Source organism: Dendronephthya gigantea, unplaced genomic scaffold (genome assembly GCF_004324835.1).
Source record: "Dendronephthya gigantea isolate DGI-Jeju-01 unplaced genomic scaffold, DenGig_1.0 000080F, whole genome shotgun sequence".
Lineage (NCBI taxonomy): Eukaryota > Metazoa > Cnidaria > Anthozoa > Malacalcyonacea > Nephtheidae > Dendronephthya > Dendronephthya gigantea.
The window spans coordinates 20418-36555 of NW_021163090.1; the positions used below are offsets into that span (position 1 = coordinate 20418).

Here is a 16138-nt window from a genome sequence, read left to right on the forward strand (position 1 = left end):
CAAAACTTGTGACGTCACGTTCTTTATGATCACATGTCAATGGCTGTCTTTTGTTATGTCGGAAAAATTTAGCATGAAATTAAATTAATGCTTGATTGCTTTGCTGCTTGACAACAAAACATTAAGAGGCAAATTATTTAAAAAGGGAAATTCTAAGTGGTGAAGTCTGAGTGTCCTATCTTGTTTCTAACTTTACAAAGCCAGAGAGTGGTGTCACTTCCAGTTCTAACTGAACTAGACAGACTCGGTGTAGCCTTTCAAAACTCAATATAAAACACTTACATTCAGGCTTGGCAACGTTTTCTAAGTTTAATAAAATTTTGTTTGCTTTTGCCTTGTTGTAAAACAGAATAAAAATTTATTTTCGTTTATATGAAAATGTTTAAATTTCCCCCAATTTTAATTTTGTTTTTTCAATATGCAGTATCACTGACCTTTGATTGTCAATACAGCGTTCGATCCAGCCTAGGATGAAAAAGGTTTTACATGGAAACAACTATGCTCAACTATATAAATGTAGATTTAAAAAACCCTATACTATGAGACGGAAAATTCAATGGCAAAAATTCTTTCAAAAAGTAATTTATATCTTTGTGCTTGGGGCAGCTGGTCGCTATCACCTGCTCTTGAATGGAAATGGAGAAATGTATTACATGTGTTGATAGCATGCTTATTTTGGACAAAAATTAAAATCATTTGAATAATTCACGATTCTTCGGTTGCCCAGAAACAACCCGGAGCCAAATCAAAAGTCCCAAACCAGACAAAGTATATTAAAGCTATTTGAAATATTTTTATGTGTTGAAAAATCTTTTTCGCAGCCTCAAAATTTTGTGGATGAAAGCTGAAAAGATAAAAACCTGTAAGCATCTGCCTTACCCAGGGTGAATAAATTATAATAACAGTTTACTTTAATTTTGCGATTGGAGACAAATGCGGTTTAAACGGGACAATTGTCTCCAAACAAAAAACCGAATTCCCTGAAGCCTCACTCGATCCATAAAGAGTTTGCGTTTTATACCAAGACAAAGTTAGTTTTGAATTTTTTTTTCCACAATTCTTAATGTTGGGTACAATTAGTTACTATATGAGACTGTATATTATCACAAAACATGACATGGGCTTTTTATGATAAATATTTAACAACCTGCACACCATATGCTTAGGATAAAACTCGTGTTTTTATTGGTTAAAATGTAATGGCGCGAATATTCTACAGCTGGTGGTGTATATTATCTTCTCTTGCCATCTGCAACGTGCACAAGTTGCCTTGAATTTCAGACTGTTACTGCTGTCAGTTTAAAACATCAAGCTAAATACTACACTTTTTGAAGGAACTCCAGTAAAAAGAATATAACTGCAAGCCTCAGATTTAAATATTTAAGAATTTGATAGGATTACTGGGTGCAAACCCCGATCATAGCTATGCTTGTCCAAACTGTTTTTTACCTCCTTTGCAAACTATGTTTCAAATTTGTTAAGTTAAATTTTAAATGTGATTACGTGTAGGATAAAATAGGTTGAAGAACGGAAATCGATCTTCAACAGTAGAATATTACACACGTCGTAGAATATTAAAAAAATATTTATAGAGGTCGAGTAGAAAATGAAAAAGAACGCAGTACCTTGCATTTATTGTCTCTTCAACAAAGATTTTGAAAACAACAGTTTTCCTCCAATATTACATAGAGAGATACACGTCCGGCATACGCATAGTATATGCCGTAATATATAATGGCAGTCGTGGACATACGAGATATTATTTATATGCAAATGATCGAATATTGATGTCACCTGGACATACGGGACATCTTTCTTACATCTGGAGCAGCTGCTTGTTGATATATCAACTACGCATGAGTCAGATTGCTTTGGCTGGTTGAGATGACGTTTTCTAGTTTATGTACCATGAGTGATGTCAAATTTTCTCAAATACATTATGAGAATGAGAGACAAGTAAAAGACATTATAATGAAAAAGTACAACAATGTAGTACGACACAGATACAGTACATTGCCATAAAATGCAATGCTGGACGACGCTCAGCACTTTAGTACATTAAAGTATCTATAACGCCAGTACAAGGCAGTACAAGGCAGTACAAGGCAGTACAATACAAATAGTACAATACACATCGTGCGCTATATAATGAAATACTAAGAGCTGAAAATGACACTGTGGCAGTAATAAGCAGTAGAGTTTTACCTCACTTCATTGATAACAATATATCATTTAAACCCAATGAATAATACAAACAAGTGTTATAACACGTATCTCTTATTGATTATACATAATTTATGGTAGAACAATTTGATAATTTTTTCGTCCTTAGTAGGAAAAATCCGGCGTTGTTTCATTCGAAACAATTCTTAAACTTTAAAGATTTTACAACAGTTCATTGAAAGAAATTGTTCACGTATTTACAGTGATTTTATGTGTTGCTCAGCTCACTCAAACAGCTCAATGAGAACAACTTCACTTCCACTGGACAGAGGGAATATATTTGCCAAATCTTTGCATGTCACTTCTTTGTCTATTGTAATAAGTTTGAGCACTACGTAGTAATTTAGACGTAAATAGCTCAATATACCATATATATGAGATATATGGAACTTATACTAATCCACAATCTAAGGATCCTGCCTTAGATGATTTGACAACAATTACTAGTGACACGAGACACTTTAGAATTATTAAATATGTTTCTTACAACATCAGGGTCCAGCTCTAACCCATGGCCAGTATCTTTGTTTTTCATAAACATTTCAATATCCTCAATGTCACTACCACGCAATGTGACTCTTCTAGGTTCACCATTTGGACAATTCATAGTTTCTTTGCCACTGATATCTATGTTTTCTTTGTCAGAAAAGTTTTCTAACGTTTCATTAGTCAAAGTTCTGTGTTTAATTATTTCAATAATACCGTCACTAACAACTGCATCGTCTGTGCTTGAAACATCTGTGTTTTTAATACCACTTATCTTCTTAGATTCACATATTAAACTCATTTCTTGCTTTTCTTTACTGGCATTACCGCTATCAACTGATTGATCGTTTATCGTCCTCGCAGACCCAACTTCTTCGAAGTTTTCATTGGAAATTTGAAATTGTTCTTGACTAGTTATTGCAGTATTCTCAAGGTCATTCGTACTATCATCAGTATTTTGACTGCACTCTTTGGAAGGAATTGGAATATCAGAATCCACCAACATATTCTCAGGATTTATCTCGTCTTCCGACTTTAAAATCCTATCATTTTGTGAGTTATCTTGAGAACAAACTATCACTTTTTCACCATTTGATGTATTTTCGATACTTGCCTTCAAATTTTCGCCATACGCTCCGTCAATTATGAAATGTGGCTTGCATTGCTGTTTGTCAAACAACGTTTCCGTTTCTTTATTATCCAAGCACACCATGGGTGTTTCAATTGCCACAGTACCATCTACAACACTGTTTGTGTTTTGTTCTTCATTTAACTTTATATAAACATTGAGTAATTTGTCTTTGAGGAGTTCAGATTGTAACTTAAGCTGTGCAGTCTTTCCCTGTTCACTTGAAGTGTTTCCCGATTCAGAGCTCGTGTCTTTATTACCACCAGCTTGTTCTGGTTTGGCTGCCATCATTCTCTTTCTAGCAATACCATGTGGCCCCTTGGTACCTCCATCACCATCATCACCATCACCTTCATCATCACTACGTCTCTTTGGTGATCTACGACATCTCTCTGTACTCAATCGTCTCATCTTTTTGTCAAGATCACCATCATCTTCAGAGCTACTGCTATGACTTGACGATCTTCTTCCTGCTGATGAAGATGCTGGTGATGGACGACGAGTCTTCTGGATAACATTAAAAGGGCGTCGCGAGGATCTGCGAACACGTGGCGATGCCCGAGGACTATCGTCTAAATCTGATTCTCTTTCTTCCGAGATTTGATTAAGAAATGCTGGTGTACTTTTTACTTTAGCAACAAGTCGTTTCTGAAATGACTTTCTTTGATTAGTAGTAACAGCAACTGAAACAGAACCAACTATTTCCTCCTGATCATGCTCATCTGATTTCTTGTCATAAATCGACTCAGTGGAATGGTAGCGTATTTTACTGGTCAATAGATTCATATCAATATCTTCTAGTTCATCTCCCTCATTTCCATCACTTAGAGGTCGATCATCAACATATGGTACACACAAATTTTGGTTACCTGACACATCTGACAGAGAAGGCTTTTGCCTTTGTGGAGGCATACTTTGCCTAGAGACAGAACAAATAAATATGATTATTCACTATATTTTAACCTAAGAAATGCATTAGCTATCAAAGTACTAGCATACATCTATATTATAGAATCACGCTTTATTTATCGGTCAAATCACCAACCTTTTTATAACATGTGATTTAACTTCTGCGTCCGGTCCAGTTGAGGAGAGTGATGATGATGATTTAGCTCTATGCCAACGTCGCAAAATTTGTTCAGCTAGTAGGTAATATGTGGCTGAAACATGGTTGTATGAGCCAGACTCCAGACATCTGCAAACAAAATTGTATCAAAAATTTCATAAAGGCCAAGAATAATTACAATTTGTAAATTTGTTTTTATTATGCTACACAAATTCAAAACTGTAAATTCTACACAATGATAAATGTTTGTAATGTACGTAGTCCCTCCTTACTTGTTAATAGTCTCCTGATCAGCAATATCTCCAAGTTTCATTTTCTGCACAATCTCATTGTGATGGTCTACACCAATTTCCACTTGATTTGCTAATGGTACTGATGTCACTGCAACAGGACCATGATCCCCATGTACCCATGGATCATCCAAAATATCCGCCAATGTTGATCTTTTACAAGCATCTCGTACTATCATCCGTGTTATAAGACTGGGAAAGCATTGGTAATTATTACCACAGTAAAAAATCATATCAGGTGGCAAAGATTGGTGTAAAAAAATCATAATCTTCACAAACAAAAGCATTGACGGTACCAGCCAGTGATACCATTGTGTTTTAAATGACGTCATATGAAGTCTGATCATTATAGTGTGAAGAGCTTAATTTAGCTTATATATACCAGATGGCTTCATTTTGGTAACTAGCCTAACTGACCTATAATCAATTGTGAATATTCTAATCATTAAACCTAAGAAAAAAGGTGCTATAAAGTGTCCTGCTTCAGGATCCATGATAAATTGATTAACAAACCTTTGACAAGATTGGGAGACGTGATCAGGAATGTGAAATTTACAATCCAAAATCATAGTTAATGTTTCACTTTCATTTGCTTCATAAAATGGGGCTTTTCCAACAACCATCATATATAAAATGACCCCAAGACTCCACACATCTAGGAGCGAGGAAGGAAATGGGTTAGGGCCTCCATGTGAATTGAATGGAATCATGCGAACTCATATTTTTCAATGGTATCATTGTCGTATTAGATCATGGAGAATTTTATCAATATTCTCACATCACCATATCTGTATTATAGGCAACTGATCAAATGTCATGTTAGAAAGACTGACATCATTTCTTATAACAAGGAAATTAATATATCTCATATTGCTGTCCATACAGCATGATAACATTTTGGATATAAATCATTAATAGACTTCAGATTTAATTTATATCTGAGAAAAAAATACAAATATTGTGACACTATGTTTTTAAAACAAATTGCAATTAATAACCCCCTTTTAATGAAGAACTTGGAATTTTTTCCATCAAAAATATCTAAAACCGACATGGTACAGAAAGGTGAAGAACACATCCTTGCAAGATCTTTATAATAAGGTAATGCAACTACCAAAAGTAAATATATAAATAAATATGTGTCTTACCTACAGCTGGAGCATCGTAGGAGTCACCAAGTAATATTTCCGGGGCTGAATAAGCTAATGAACCACAAGCAGTTTGCAATTTTGTTCCAGGCAAAAATTTATTTGAAAATCCGAAGTCTGTGAGTTTGGCTACGTCGGATTTTTTAAAGAAAATTACGTTCTCGGGCTTCAAGTCTCTATGAACAACATATAGTCGGTGACAGTAGTCAATTGCTTGTAAAATTTGTCGAAAATATCGTCTTGCCTTTTCCTCTGACATCCCACTTTCATGTTTCATAATATAGTCATACATATCTCCTCCATCTCCAAACTCTTGCACAAGATATAGCTTAGTATTGGTGTCTATAACTTCGTACAAACGTACAATATTTGGATGTTGTACGAGTTTCATACAACGAACTTCTTGATACAAATGATGTTTTGCTGTCTCATCAAGCTTTAATTTATCAATCACTTTTACCGCTACTCGTTCTCCTGTGAAAACATGTCTTGCTAATTTCACTTCTGCAAAATGACCAGAGCCTAAACGCTCTTCTAAGTCATACATGCCCGCAATCTTAGTCTCATTTCGTCGAGGTTGTCGAGTAAACCTCGCCATTTCTGTTGTATTTTTTCCCCTCCGAGCAAATTTTGTTGCCTCCTGGGGACGAATTAGTTATTTCACTCGTGTCAACCAATCAAAATGCTCGTAGATTAAATATTGTGAAATATATGGAAAATAAGGACGTTCTTTAAAATTTTTTTCTCCCCAGGGTAAATATGCGGGTTATGTGGTAGTACCACTACTACGAAGTAAAATTAACCACAATAACACCGTGAAATTATTACTGCTTGGAATATTACTAGTTTTTTAAATTAATTAAATTTTCTGTGTTGATTGGATAATCTATTATTTTTCAAGTTCATATGGTGTTTAACTGTATTCTCAGTATCACTCCAACTATAAATGACCTGAAAGACTGGTCAACACCCAGTCACACATCTGTGAAAGACACTCCGTATCATTACATTGTCAGAGGCACCAGAGGAAGCATTAGAAATTATTAAAGTACAAATTTCAATCAAGTTATTTTAAGGTTGTCTTGCCCCATAGAAAAATGAACAAATGAGTTGTAAAATATTGTCTTTTTATTTAACTCAGTAATAGTACAAATATGTCAACTAAACATTGCATGTTCTTCATAGATGATCAACACAACCAGAGCTCATGAACTGCCATATATTTCTAAATGAAAAAGACAAAAATTGTTCACAGAATCACAGGTGATGTTTCAAGCACTTTTGTGCAGGCCAAAGGTTAACTGTTTGAAAAAACTTACTAGCTTTTCCTGGTTTCCCCTCACTCCATTTTGTAACTTTTATAGTTGTTTGGTCAAGTCTTGCTGTGTCAGTTTTGAACTCAGGCTTCAAACATCGCCGTACAGCTCTTGCACAAATAGCAGAATATTGTAAATAGCTGTTAAAAAACAGAACAAAATTGCCGATAAAAGTACGCTTTCTATTACGGTGTTCTGATTATTAAAAACAGTAGAACCTCCTCTTATGGCTAGATGATTAAAAAATTACATTTTGTGTATAAAACAAGGAAAAAAATGAAAATACCTCATTCCTATCTGCCTCCAATGGGACACCATCTTGTATTTGTGCAAAGGCTATTCCCACTATTTCACATGCGTCAAAGTACCTCGGCACCAGGGATTCTCTGACGCGGAAGATGGCAAATTATGAATGATGGAAAATAGTGACACTGGTATAACATGTCTTCTCAACGAGATCAGGTCGAAGTTACCGAAGGTTTGAATCAAATTGAAAGTAATTTAGTAAGGTCGATCATTGCTTTTTATAATTCTTTAATCTAATTATAGATCTGAAAGCATTTGAACGACGTTTAACAGAGTATATATCAGGACTACATCCAAAGGCAGTCCGTTGGAGAAGTACTGTACAATGTTTCCAGTTTTAATAATTCAATGTTTCCAATTTGTGTGTTAAACTTCAGTGAATGCTTGACTGTTTATAGTAGAACTTTACGTGTGTATATTTTCTGTATATTCTGTCTGTCTAAGTTTGCAAATGCATTCTGTCTGTTTACACAACATATCATTGGTGCAGGTGGTCTGTAGTATAAATTGCTTCTTTAACAACATCAGATCTTTCAATCTGTCAGACTGGTTTTATATGAAAGAGACTTGCATGTATTAGGGGGTACAGCACTAATAAAACATGCTAAAATATTAAAATAAAAAATATATAAAATTACATCTACTTCTGGCTTACTTTTTAGTTGTGTTTGCAATGTCGTCAATTTGCACCATATTTTCCACATGGTTTTGGATAACAGATGAAACCATGGCAAACGTATGTTTGAAATATTTCTTGCAACCTTTCCTTTTCATCCTCAAATAACCAAATTTATCTTTCAGGTCACATTTCTAGAATCACTATGGAATCACAAATTTTTCTCAACTAACATCTTCATTTTAATTTTACTTTTATTAATTGGAATTCATAAGAGAGTCAGAGAACCACAGACGTATCCTTGTTTTCTCAGTCTGGTGCATGATAACAGTAATCAGATAACGTAAAGCTGAATAACTGATTTTTCCTTCATTCTGCAAAAGTATCTTAAAAAGATGTCGGCTGGTCTTGGATGATTATAACATGTCATGTGATGATGTGAGTAAATTTAAAAATCAACCTCACAGAGCTTTTATTTGCATGTGAAAGCAGAAATTTCTTTGTATTTTTTAGAGAGGAAAATTAATTCTTAAACCAAGAACCTCTTTACAAGACAAATATCCTTCACATGCAAGATAGCTGTTAACAAATCAAAACTCTGGCTAAATATCAAACAATGTCTGGTCTTATTAGCCTCTAAAAATTATTTGTGCTGTAATTTATTAGCAAATTAATGTAAATATATTAATGGGAGAACAGAAAAGAAAAGGACCCCATTCAAAACATTTGTGTTTTTACTATATCTTACAAAACTATCCAAAGCTTCTTACTATATTACAATAGTCAATGCATGTATATCAAGTGATAGATGATTAGGAACAAATGCCATCTTTAAAAGAAAGTTCCTAATTCATGAATATTTCCATCAAAAAGCATTGCAATATACAATGCAAATGTTTTGTACTCTGCATGAACAATGGCACAATAAAAATTACAGTTTGAAAATCGCACCAAATTGGTTTTTCACTGCACAATATTTGCCATTTTTATCCTTTACATATTTCTTGGTGGGCCTAAAAAATATTTGTTGACAGATTCAATAAATACATGAAAAATATTACAATATAAATACATGAAAAATATTACAATATGCATTAAGAATTTAGAAATTTGTTGGCCTTGCACTCAGGGCCATCCTCAAGATATTTTACAGAGGGGTTGTAAGGTCATCTAAACCGACTGATCGATGGACTTATAGAAAATATGCAGAGATTAGAAACAGGATGACATAGTGATATTAACGACTGTGAATAATCGACAATATTCTTTAGTCATCAAAAATATTTTGTCTACCGACTAAAATAGCAACTTTACCAACTGAATCTCAGAATAAACCTGCTTGCACTGAATTTTTTTTACCTCTGGGTGGCATTCCAGGTGGAGGCATTTGTTGACCTTGCATCTGTTGACCTTGCATCTGTTGACCTTGCATATGTGGTGGAGGTGGACCTTGACCTTGCATTCCAGGAGGAGGTCTCATCCCGGGGGGAGGCATTCCAGGGGGAGGCATGCCTCTACCCATCATACCTGGAGGTGGCATTGGTTGTCTCATACCAGGAGGACCTGTTAATGAAACCAACATAGCATATTTGACAACTAGCATTTCACTTGCTAAGAACACTTCAACGTTAAAATATTGTTTACACACCTTGCGGCATACCAGGAGGTCCTCCAGGACGAGGTGGTGCACTTCCACGTTGGGGAGGTTCACCACGACCAGGGCCACCACGCCCTTGAGGTGTCATGACATCTTGTGATGGGCCACCTACTCCTCTGACAGGACCACTTAAACCTATATATACCACAACAAAAATTATTCATTTCATCCAAGATTGTTGTTCATAAACAAATATACAAACCTGCAGGTGCAGAAATCTGGGGCTGCACAGCCACACCACGACCAGCAGCTCGTCCTATGCCACTTCCCGGAGTAGCACTGGTATTAGGGAGGCGAGGTTTATCCTAAGAATAGTTTGTCAAACATAAGAGTTGATAAATTGTTTACAGTATTTGACAGAGAAAATTAGCAAGTCTAGGCTACCCTGACACAAAACCTAAGAGAATATTTTTCTGACAGCCTCCTATCTTGTTTTATCATATTCACAAAATGTAATGAAGGAGATACTTACATCTGAAGCAGGTGGTCCTTCCACTGTCATGGAGACTAAATGTTCACCCCTTAATAAAACTAAACCTAGAACTCTCTTCTCCTCTTTGTCAGCCCCTTTACTGCTCTTTGATTTCACTCTTCTAAACTCATCACAATCGCCAAGTATTAAGTTCATATGTTTATCAAAAGCTAAGAAAGAACCGATGAAAACTCGACCATCTTGCAGAGTACATCTCATGCGATAATTTATATGCTGCAATATTTTAGAACTTTTTCCAATCGGCTGTAAAAAGAAATATGAAAAAATAACAGAGTAAAATAGGAAAAAGACATTGCTATTTATCTTTGTCAACAAAAACCTACCATTTTCGTTCTTATTAGACGGATGCAAAACGATTGAAAATATTTTCTGTATGAGGATTTTCAAAAGGAACGCCACTTGCACGTTTAAAATAATGGCACTGACCACAGTGCGCGGGCGTCAAAATACCACCACAGTCCAGTGATCATCGCTCAGTGAGTGATCATGGCGGCCATGTCGTCATCGGAAGATTCGAGTGAAAATACGAGTAACACCAAGATTGTTTTAGGAGATCTTTTGACGGAATTAAATCTTGATTTCTGTGCGCAAGACTTTGCAAACTATATTAAAGTTGATGTTTCTTCACAGGTAGTTTATTCAAATAAATGTTTGCAGGATCAGAGCGAATTTTGGGCATTGTCAATTTTGTCAGCTTTTCTGTATAGACTATATGTCATCATTATATTAATGCTGCAGCTAACAAAACGATTAAAATTCTTTTAAAACATTCAGGTAAAAACATATGAAGATATTATTGAGGATATGTTGGTTCGTTTGGATGAGTTTTGTCAAACAGCCGATATGGTGAGATAAATCGCTATTCAGTATTCAATAAATACGGAGTCAATTAGAATTAATTTTTAAAATGGAATCTTTTCCTTAGGCTATGAAAACCTGATTCCTTTTTAATTTCTTGAGTATATGATTATTAATATTTGTATGTCATCCGCATGCGCACATTAGCTAACTAGCTCATGCATATCTCCCACAATCATTGCTGGTTTTTTGTTTTCATAAATATATTGTCTTGACTAGTTCCCAGTAACGTCCTTATCGGGGTTGAGCGGAAGTTCAATGATCTCTGGTGAGAACTCTGTTGCTGACACCCTGACTACAACACTTTATCACTAACAAATTGTTGGTGAAATTTTTGGAACTTTAAAACTTCCCTCTGGGAAGTAAAAACCCTAGCAAAAGAGAATGAATGAATGTTGTTCCTAGTGAGAATAAACTTAGCAATTGCATATAGTGATACCTCTAATAAACACTGTGTAAAATGCTACCAGTCTTATATCAGTCTTGCCAATATAGGTTCGCAATGAATCCGGAATGTTTATGACAGATCTTCTTCCAAGAATTATTTCACAAAGTGAAGATCTCCCAGTTATATTTCAAAAGATTGACCAATTAGAGGTTTGTGACACTTCACAGGTATGAAAAAGTAATTAACTATTACAAAATTAAAAATACCTCTTCTGATTCCTTACAGAAGTTTGTTTCAATAGTGAAAAATAATGTCGACCAACTTGAAGAACAGGTGAATAAAGCAGAGAAGGATCTTGGAACATCAACAGTAAAAGGATTCCTCAGCTCTCTACCTATCAAGAGATTCAGACAGGTATCATAATTAATTTATCAAACAATTTCTAATTAGAAATTAAAACTAATTTGATAACATACTTTTGCAGAAAAAAAGGGAAACCAAACCACCTGATGTTCAGTGGACTCCAATGACATTAACAGATTTAAAACAATATTTCGAAAAAGATCAGAGTAGAACATTGGATACAAATAATTCAGAACAAAGTGAAACAGGAGAAAATAATATTTAAATAATCTTTGTTTACAGTTTAAATTATTACTAACTAGGTTATTTAAATTTTGTTCTCAGAAATGTCTCAAAGACATTGTAGCGAAAGTATGACAATCTTTCCAAGATTATACACACCCATACCTTTCATGAATTATGGTCTAGCCATCTATTACAGCAATAAATACAAAAATTCTGTGATAAGCAAATATTTATAATTTCAAATATTTAATTTTGTCTAGATTTTATGGGGTATGCAACACTATAATTCACTATAACATTACATAGTATTTGAATATTTCTGCATGTTAACATTTCAGGCATCTTCTTACTCAAAATGAGCTGATTGTGACATTGCTGGATTGCCTTATGGCATCAATACCAAGCATTGAGACTTGGGAACATTGTTCTATACCAAGATGTGTTAAACATGGCAAATTCTGAACAGCATATTCAACACTCACAATACTTATCTTTGGACAAAAGGTCAATGTTAAATCAGTCAATGCTTTGCAATATTTTAATGCAAATGTTACACCATCATCTGTTATCAATTGAGAGCCAAAGTTGAATTCTTCTAGATTACCCAAGTACTGTGATGCTGCCTTTAGGCCTCTGTCAGAAATCTTGCATCCTTCCAAACCAATAGACAATAATTGAGGCAGTTCTCTGGAGACATAAATAAATCCTTTGTCTGTTGTTTTTGTATGATCCAAAGTCAAATGGCGAAGGTGCTTCAGGTTCTTGGCAATTTCTATCACACCTAAAAATATAAGCAATTTGGGGTCATATATATAACTAGAGCATAACATTTGAATAACATTTTTTTGTTTGCTTCTAAATAAAACATTACCTTTATTGCTGATTTTGTGACAAAAGGAGAGATTCAGTTGTTGAAGATTGGTCATTCTCATTGCAATTAACGATGCTCCAGCGTTAGTAACATAATCACAATCCATTAAATCTAGGCTTGTTAATGACTTTGCATTCTCAGCCAGACATTTCACACCAATATTTGTTACATGTTGGTGGGATGAAAGCACCAAGGATCTTAAGTTCTTGAGAAAAGGTGCAATTTCAGCGAGTCCTTTGTTTGTTAGTGGGCAATTCCGTAGATCTAATGAGACAAGCTTCTGCAAATTTTGTGCAATGAATGTAATTCCCATATCTGACACAAATGGACTGCTTAATGACAAGAAGAGCAAGTTTGGTAAAAATTGAGCAACTATCTTGACAGTTGTGTTTGTAAGATTATCAACAAAACCCATATCTAAACTGGTCAGGTTGGGCAACCGTTTTAAAACATTTCTAATGCAAACATCGCTCAGACCTTCTACATCAAACTGCAATGCCTGTAGCTTCACCATGCCTGCAATTTCTAAGAACATTACTTCAATTTCATCATCACTACTTGAGAATTGCAAATTCAGATTGTCTGATCCTCCAAATGCCAGATGAACAAGCTGATGTAAGTTCTCGGCAACATATTTGATACCCTTGCTGGTTACCAATGGACATTCTTTTACATCAAGGTATTTCAGATTAGGCAAGCCTTCAGCAAGAATTTTAATTCCTGCATCAGTCAAGCCATGACTCCATCGGAAATCAAGGTGAACCAGTTTAGGAAGATGGTTGACTAGATGGTGCATAGCATCCGCAGACAACCAATCACAACCACGGAGGACTAGGGACTTCAGTTCTGTACAGTTCAAAGCAATATCTCGCAAACAAACATCTCTCATGTTTTCACACCATGTTAGATCAAGACCTTCTAAGCCATGAACATGTTTTAAAAATGTCCTCAAACCAAACTCAGTTATATTTTCACAATCTTCAAGTACCAATGATTTTAGATTCTTTAACTTTGGAGCACATGCTTCAAGAAAAGTGTCACTAATCCTTGTACAACGTTTGAAAACCAAATGTTTTAACTTCTCTAGGCGGCAAAATTCACGTTTTAATTGCAGTTCAGTGACCCTAGGACAACCTCCAACATTCAGGTAGGTTATGTCAGGTAATAATGCAAAAACAACTGATATATCTTCAGATGAACTGCGTGGACAACTAATGCGAGTTATGCGTCGTTTAACGAGACTTTGAACAAGAACTTCACAACACGAAGGAGGCAATTCCACATTGACATTCTTCCAATGTACAGGCAGGTAAACAACATCTCGCCATAAGCGACAAACACGAGCAACATTTTGCTTTCCTTGTGTGTCAAGGAAACTGAAGACATGTGAAGCAATATCTGGGATCAACGGACCTTGGTGATAATTTGTGCTACTTGACATCACTCTAGGAGTCAAATTCCTCCAACAAGATGAAAAAATACCATTCTACAAGCTATACTTTTAGTTTTTAACTTTGTGTACCATGTTCGGGACCATTCGATAAGTCATCGTAACCTGCTCGGAAGCAAAGTGTTTTTTAAGAAATACTGAAACTTGACAAAAAAAACATACAAATTAAACGTCGTAAATGGAAACCAGATTAAATAGGAATAAGTTCGTCTGAAATATTTCGCTTTTTTCAAGTAAATTTTGCAGAACTATTTTTTTGCACTTGCCTCCTAATCTTCGGTTCATGATCGGCGTCACACGGAAACGATCCTTTAAATAACGTGATTAGCATGATGGACACTGGGGAGATAAAAGTTCATAATTTTTCTGAGAATTTGTTCGACAATGTAGTTCACTTTCATGTTATGAGAATGAAAGACAGTTTATTTGTATGGATAGGCCAAAAAAGAGAGTTAAATTCATTGTCAGTTGCAATGTGTACCAAATATGTGAGTCCCATTGGTTGACTGACAGTTGTCATGATCCCTGGTATATCGACTAGTTTTAGCTTAATTGGGTGTACCCAATCTGATTTAAATATTAGAATTATTATCGAGTTAGAGTAGTGATTTCAATAAAACCAAAGTTTGTAAGTTCAAATGAAATGAGGCTAATTAACCTTTTATCCACCAATAGGAAAGCACTCCAGCTGTAATCAATGTCCTGGGAGAACAATCAGACATGACCTCTAACTTACTGGCTCAAAAATTTGGTAAACACTTTGTGAAATTTCACTGAAAGTTTCTGTAGTGTTTGAAATAATGCTTTTCTTTTTTAGCCAAAAAATTAAACAAGCAATGTTTTGTCAGCTACAGTTTACCGCCAAATAACAAACTGCTTCCCTTGGTGGAAACAAGATTACTGAAAGAAATAGAAAATAAACCAAGCCATTTTTAAAGTAAAGAACTCAATTGAGCTGTAGGTCAAGCTGAAAATTGCATACAAGGTTGACCCACAGCAGCAAGAAAGGCAACCTTGATAATATGAACCATGAACAAAGATTTTCAATGAAGGATTTTCTTTAGTTAGTTAGGTTTCTGTATTAGCTTTAAATTGAATAGTTAACATTGAAACAGCTCTTCCGTGTAAAAGTTTGAGGGTTTATATTGCTGGCAGGCAACCCCAAGTAGAAGAGAAAAAAAAATATGAGGCAGCAACATCTGTTCTGCTGTTGTGCAGATGGACCTCTTGTGCAATTAAAGTTAAATATGTTGATTGCACCTATCAATTTTTTCCCAGGTAGTGGCTGCATGAAAATCAGATGCCTTTGACCGTAATAGAAATGTTGTCCCTGTTAGTTTTCTTGACGTAATCATTGAGGCCTGAGGGCAATCATCAGACCTGTTAATATTGGGTTAATTTACTCGGTGTTTACCCAACCAACCAGAACATACTGGGTGACAGATGTCTAACTAACCTGTTAGTTGGTTTTTTAACTGGATAAATTCAGTGATTTTTTCCTTGATGATCATTGTTGCAGCTTGAAAAATCCTTGAGCTTTCCCTGGAGAATGAAGTCCAGTTTCCAAATGGTAGATTTATTGGTAGTAACCGTGCTTGTCCGTGCAGTAGATACAATGACGTCATGGTTACGTAGTTACGAAATGAATTTCTTTGAATTTCTTTGAATGTAGTCAATGTATATGCTCTTATTTATTAATCAGTTTATCGTTTGTGGAAATTCATATCGTTCGTGTTTCTTTATTGAATGCTCCC

The 16138-nt window shown here is 35.1% G+C and overlaps 6 protein-coding genes across 9 annotated transcripts; 3 read left to right on the plus strand and 3 right to left on the minus strand.

Moving 5' to 3' along the window:
• Positions 1–8: 8 nt before the first annotated feature.
• Positions 9–6444, minus strand: LOC114532620 (SNF-related serine/threonine-protein kinase-like). Of its 3 annotated transcripts, none has more exons than XM_028554163.1 (7): positions 5842–6444; positions 5207–5348; positions 4676–4885; positions 4383–4532; positions 1626–4256; positions 435–465; positions 9–47 (listed from the first exon to the last, which is right to left on the minus strand). In XM_028554163.1, the coding sequence occupies exons 1-5, from the start codon at positions 6437–6439 to the stop codon at positions 2645–2647; spliced, it is 2712 nt and encodes a 903-aa protein (XP_028409964.1). In that variant the 5' UTR covers positions 6440–6444; the 3' UTR covers positions 9–47; positions 435–465; positions 1626–2644. The 3 variants fall into 3 exon arrangements, with proteins under 3 accessions (XP_028409964.1, XP_028409963.1, XP_028409962.1); XM_028554162.1 differs by lacking the exon at positions 9–47 and adding an exon at positions 283–334; XM_028554161.1 differs by lacking the exon at positions 9–47 and having other exon boundaries at positions 389–465.
• Positions 6445–7541: 1097 nt separating this feature from the next.
• LOC114532694 (nuclear envelope phosphatase-regulatory subunit 1-like) lies at positions 7542–8684 on the plus strand. 2 transcript variants are annotated; one of them, XM_028554258.1, is made up of 6 exons: positions 7542–7635; positions 7707–7778; positions 8126–8199; positions 8355–8374; positions 8463–8517; positions 8593–8684. In XM_028554258.1, exons 1-6 carry the CDS (start codon positions 7599–7601, stop codon positions 8656–8658), a joined length of 324 nt encoding a protein of 107 aa, XP_028410059.1. In that variant the 5' UTR covers positions 7542–7598; the 3' UTR covers positions 8659–8684. The 2 variants fall into 2 exon arrangements, with proteins under 2 accessions (XP_028410059.1, XP_028410058.1); XM_028554257.1 differs by having other exon boundaries at positions 7561–7635; positions 8265–8374.
• A 315-nt stretch (positions 8685–8999) lies between these two features.
• LOC114532689 (small nuclear ribonucleoprotein-associated protein B-like) lies at positions 9000–10657 on the minus strand. The gene is made up of 6 exons (XM_028554252.1): positions 10553–10657; positions 10209–10472; positions 9939–10041; positions 9728–9871; positions 9439–9642; positions 9000–9092 (listed from the first exon to the last, which is right to left on the minus strand). The coding sequence occupies exons 1-6, from the start codon at positions 10553–10555 to the stop codon at positions 9073–9075; spliced, it is 738 nt and encodes a 245-aa protein (XP_028410053.1). The 5' UTR covers positions 10556–10657; the 3' UTR covers positions 9000–9072.
• Positions 10658–10691: 34 nt separating this feature from the next.
• On the plus strand, positions 10692–12123 carry LOC114532690 (biogenesis of lysosome-related organelles complex 1 subunit 4-like). Its single transcript, XM_028554253.1, has 5 exons — positions 10692–10859; positions 11004–11075; positions 11583–11684; positions 11761–11889; positions 11960–12123. Exons 1-5 carry the CDS (start codon positions 10716–10718, stop codon positions 12101–12103), a joined length of 591 nt encoding a protein of 196 aa, XP_028410054.1. The 5' UTR covers positions 10692–10715; the 3' UTR covers positions 12104–12123.
• A 216-nt stretch (positions 12124–12339) lies between these two features.
• On the minus strand, positions 12340–14466 carry LOC114532682 (F-box/LRR-repeat protein 14-like). Its single transcript, XM_028554245.1, has 2 exons — positions 12935–14466; positions 12340–12844 (listed from the first exon to the last, which is right to left on the minus strand). The coding sequence occupies exons 1-2, from the start codon at positions 14373–14375 to the stop codon at positions 12414–12416; spliced, it is 1872 nt and encodes a 623-aa protein (XP_028410046.1). The 5' UTR covers positions 14376–14466; the 3' UTR covers positions 12340–12413.
• A 135-nt stretch (positions 14467–14601) lies between these two features.
• Positions 14602–16041, plus strand: LOC114532695 (proteasome assembly chaperone 4-like). The gene is made up of 3 exons (XM_028554260.1): positions 14602–14872; positions 15060–15135; positions 15202–16041. Exons 1-3 carry the CDS (start codon positions 14714–14716, stop codon positions 15318–15320), a joined length of 354 nt encoding a protein of 117 aa, XP_028410061.1. The 5' UTR covers positions 14602–14713; the 3' UTR covers positions 15321–16041.
• The last annotated feature ends 97 nt before the right edge of the window (positions 16042–16138 follow it).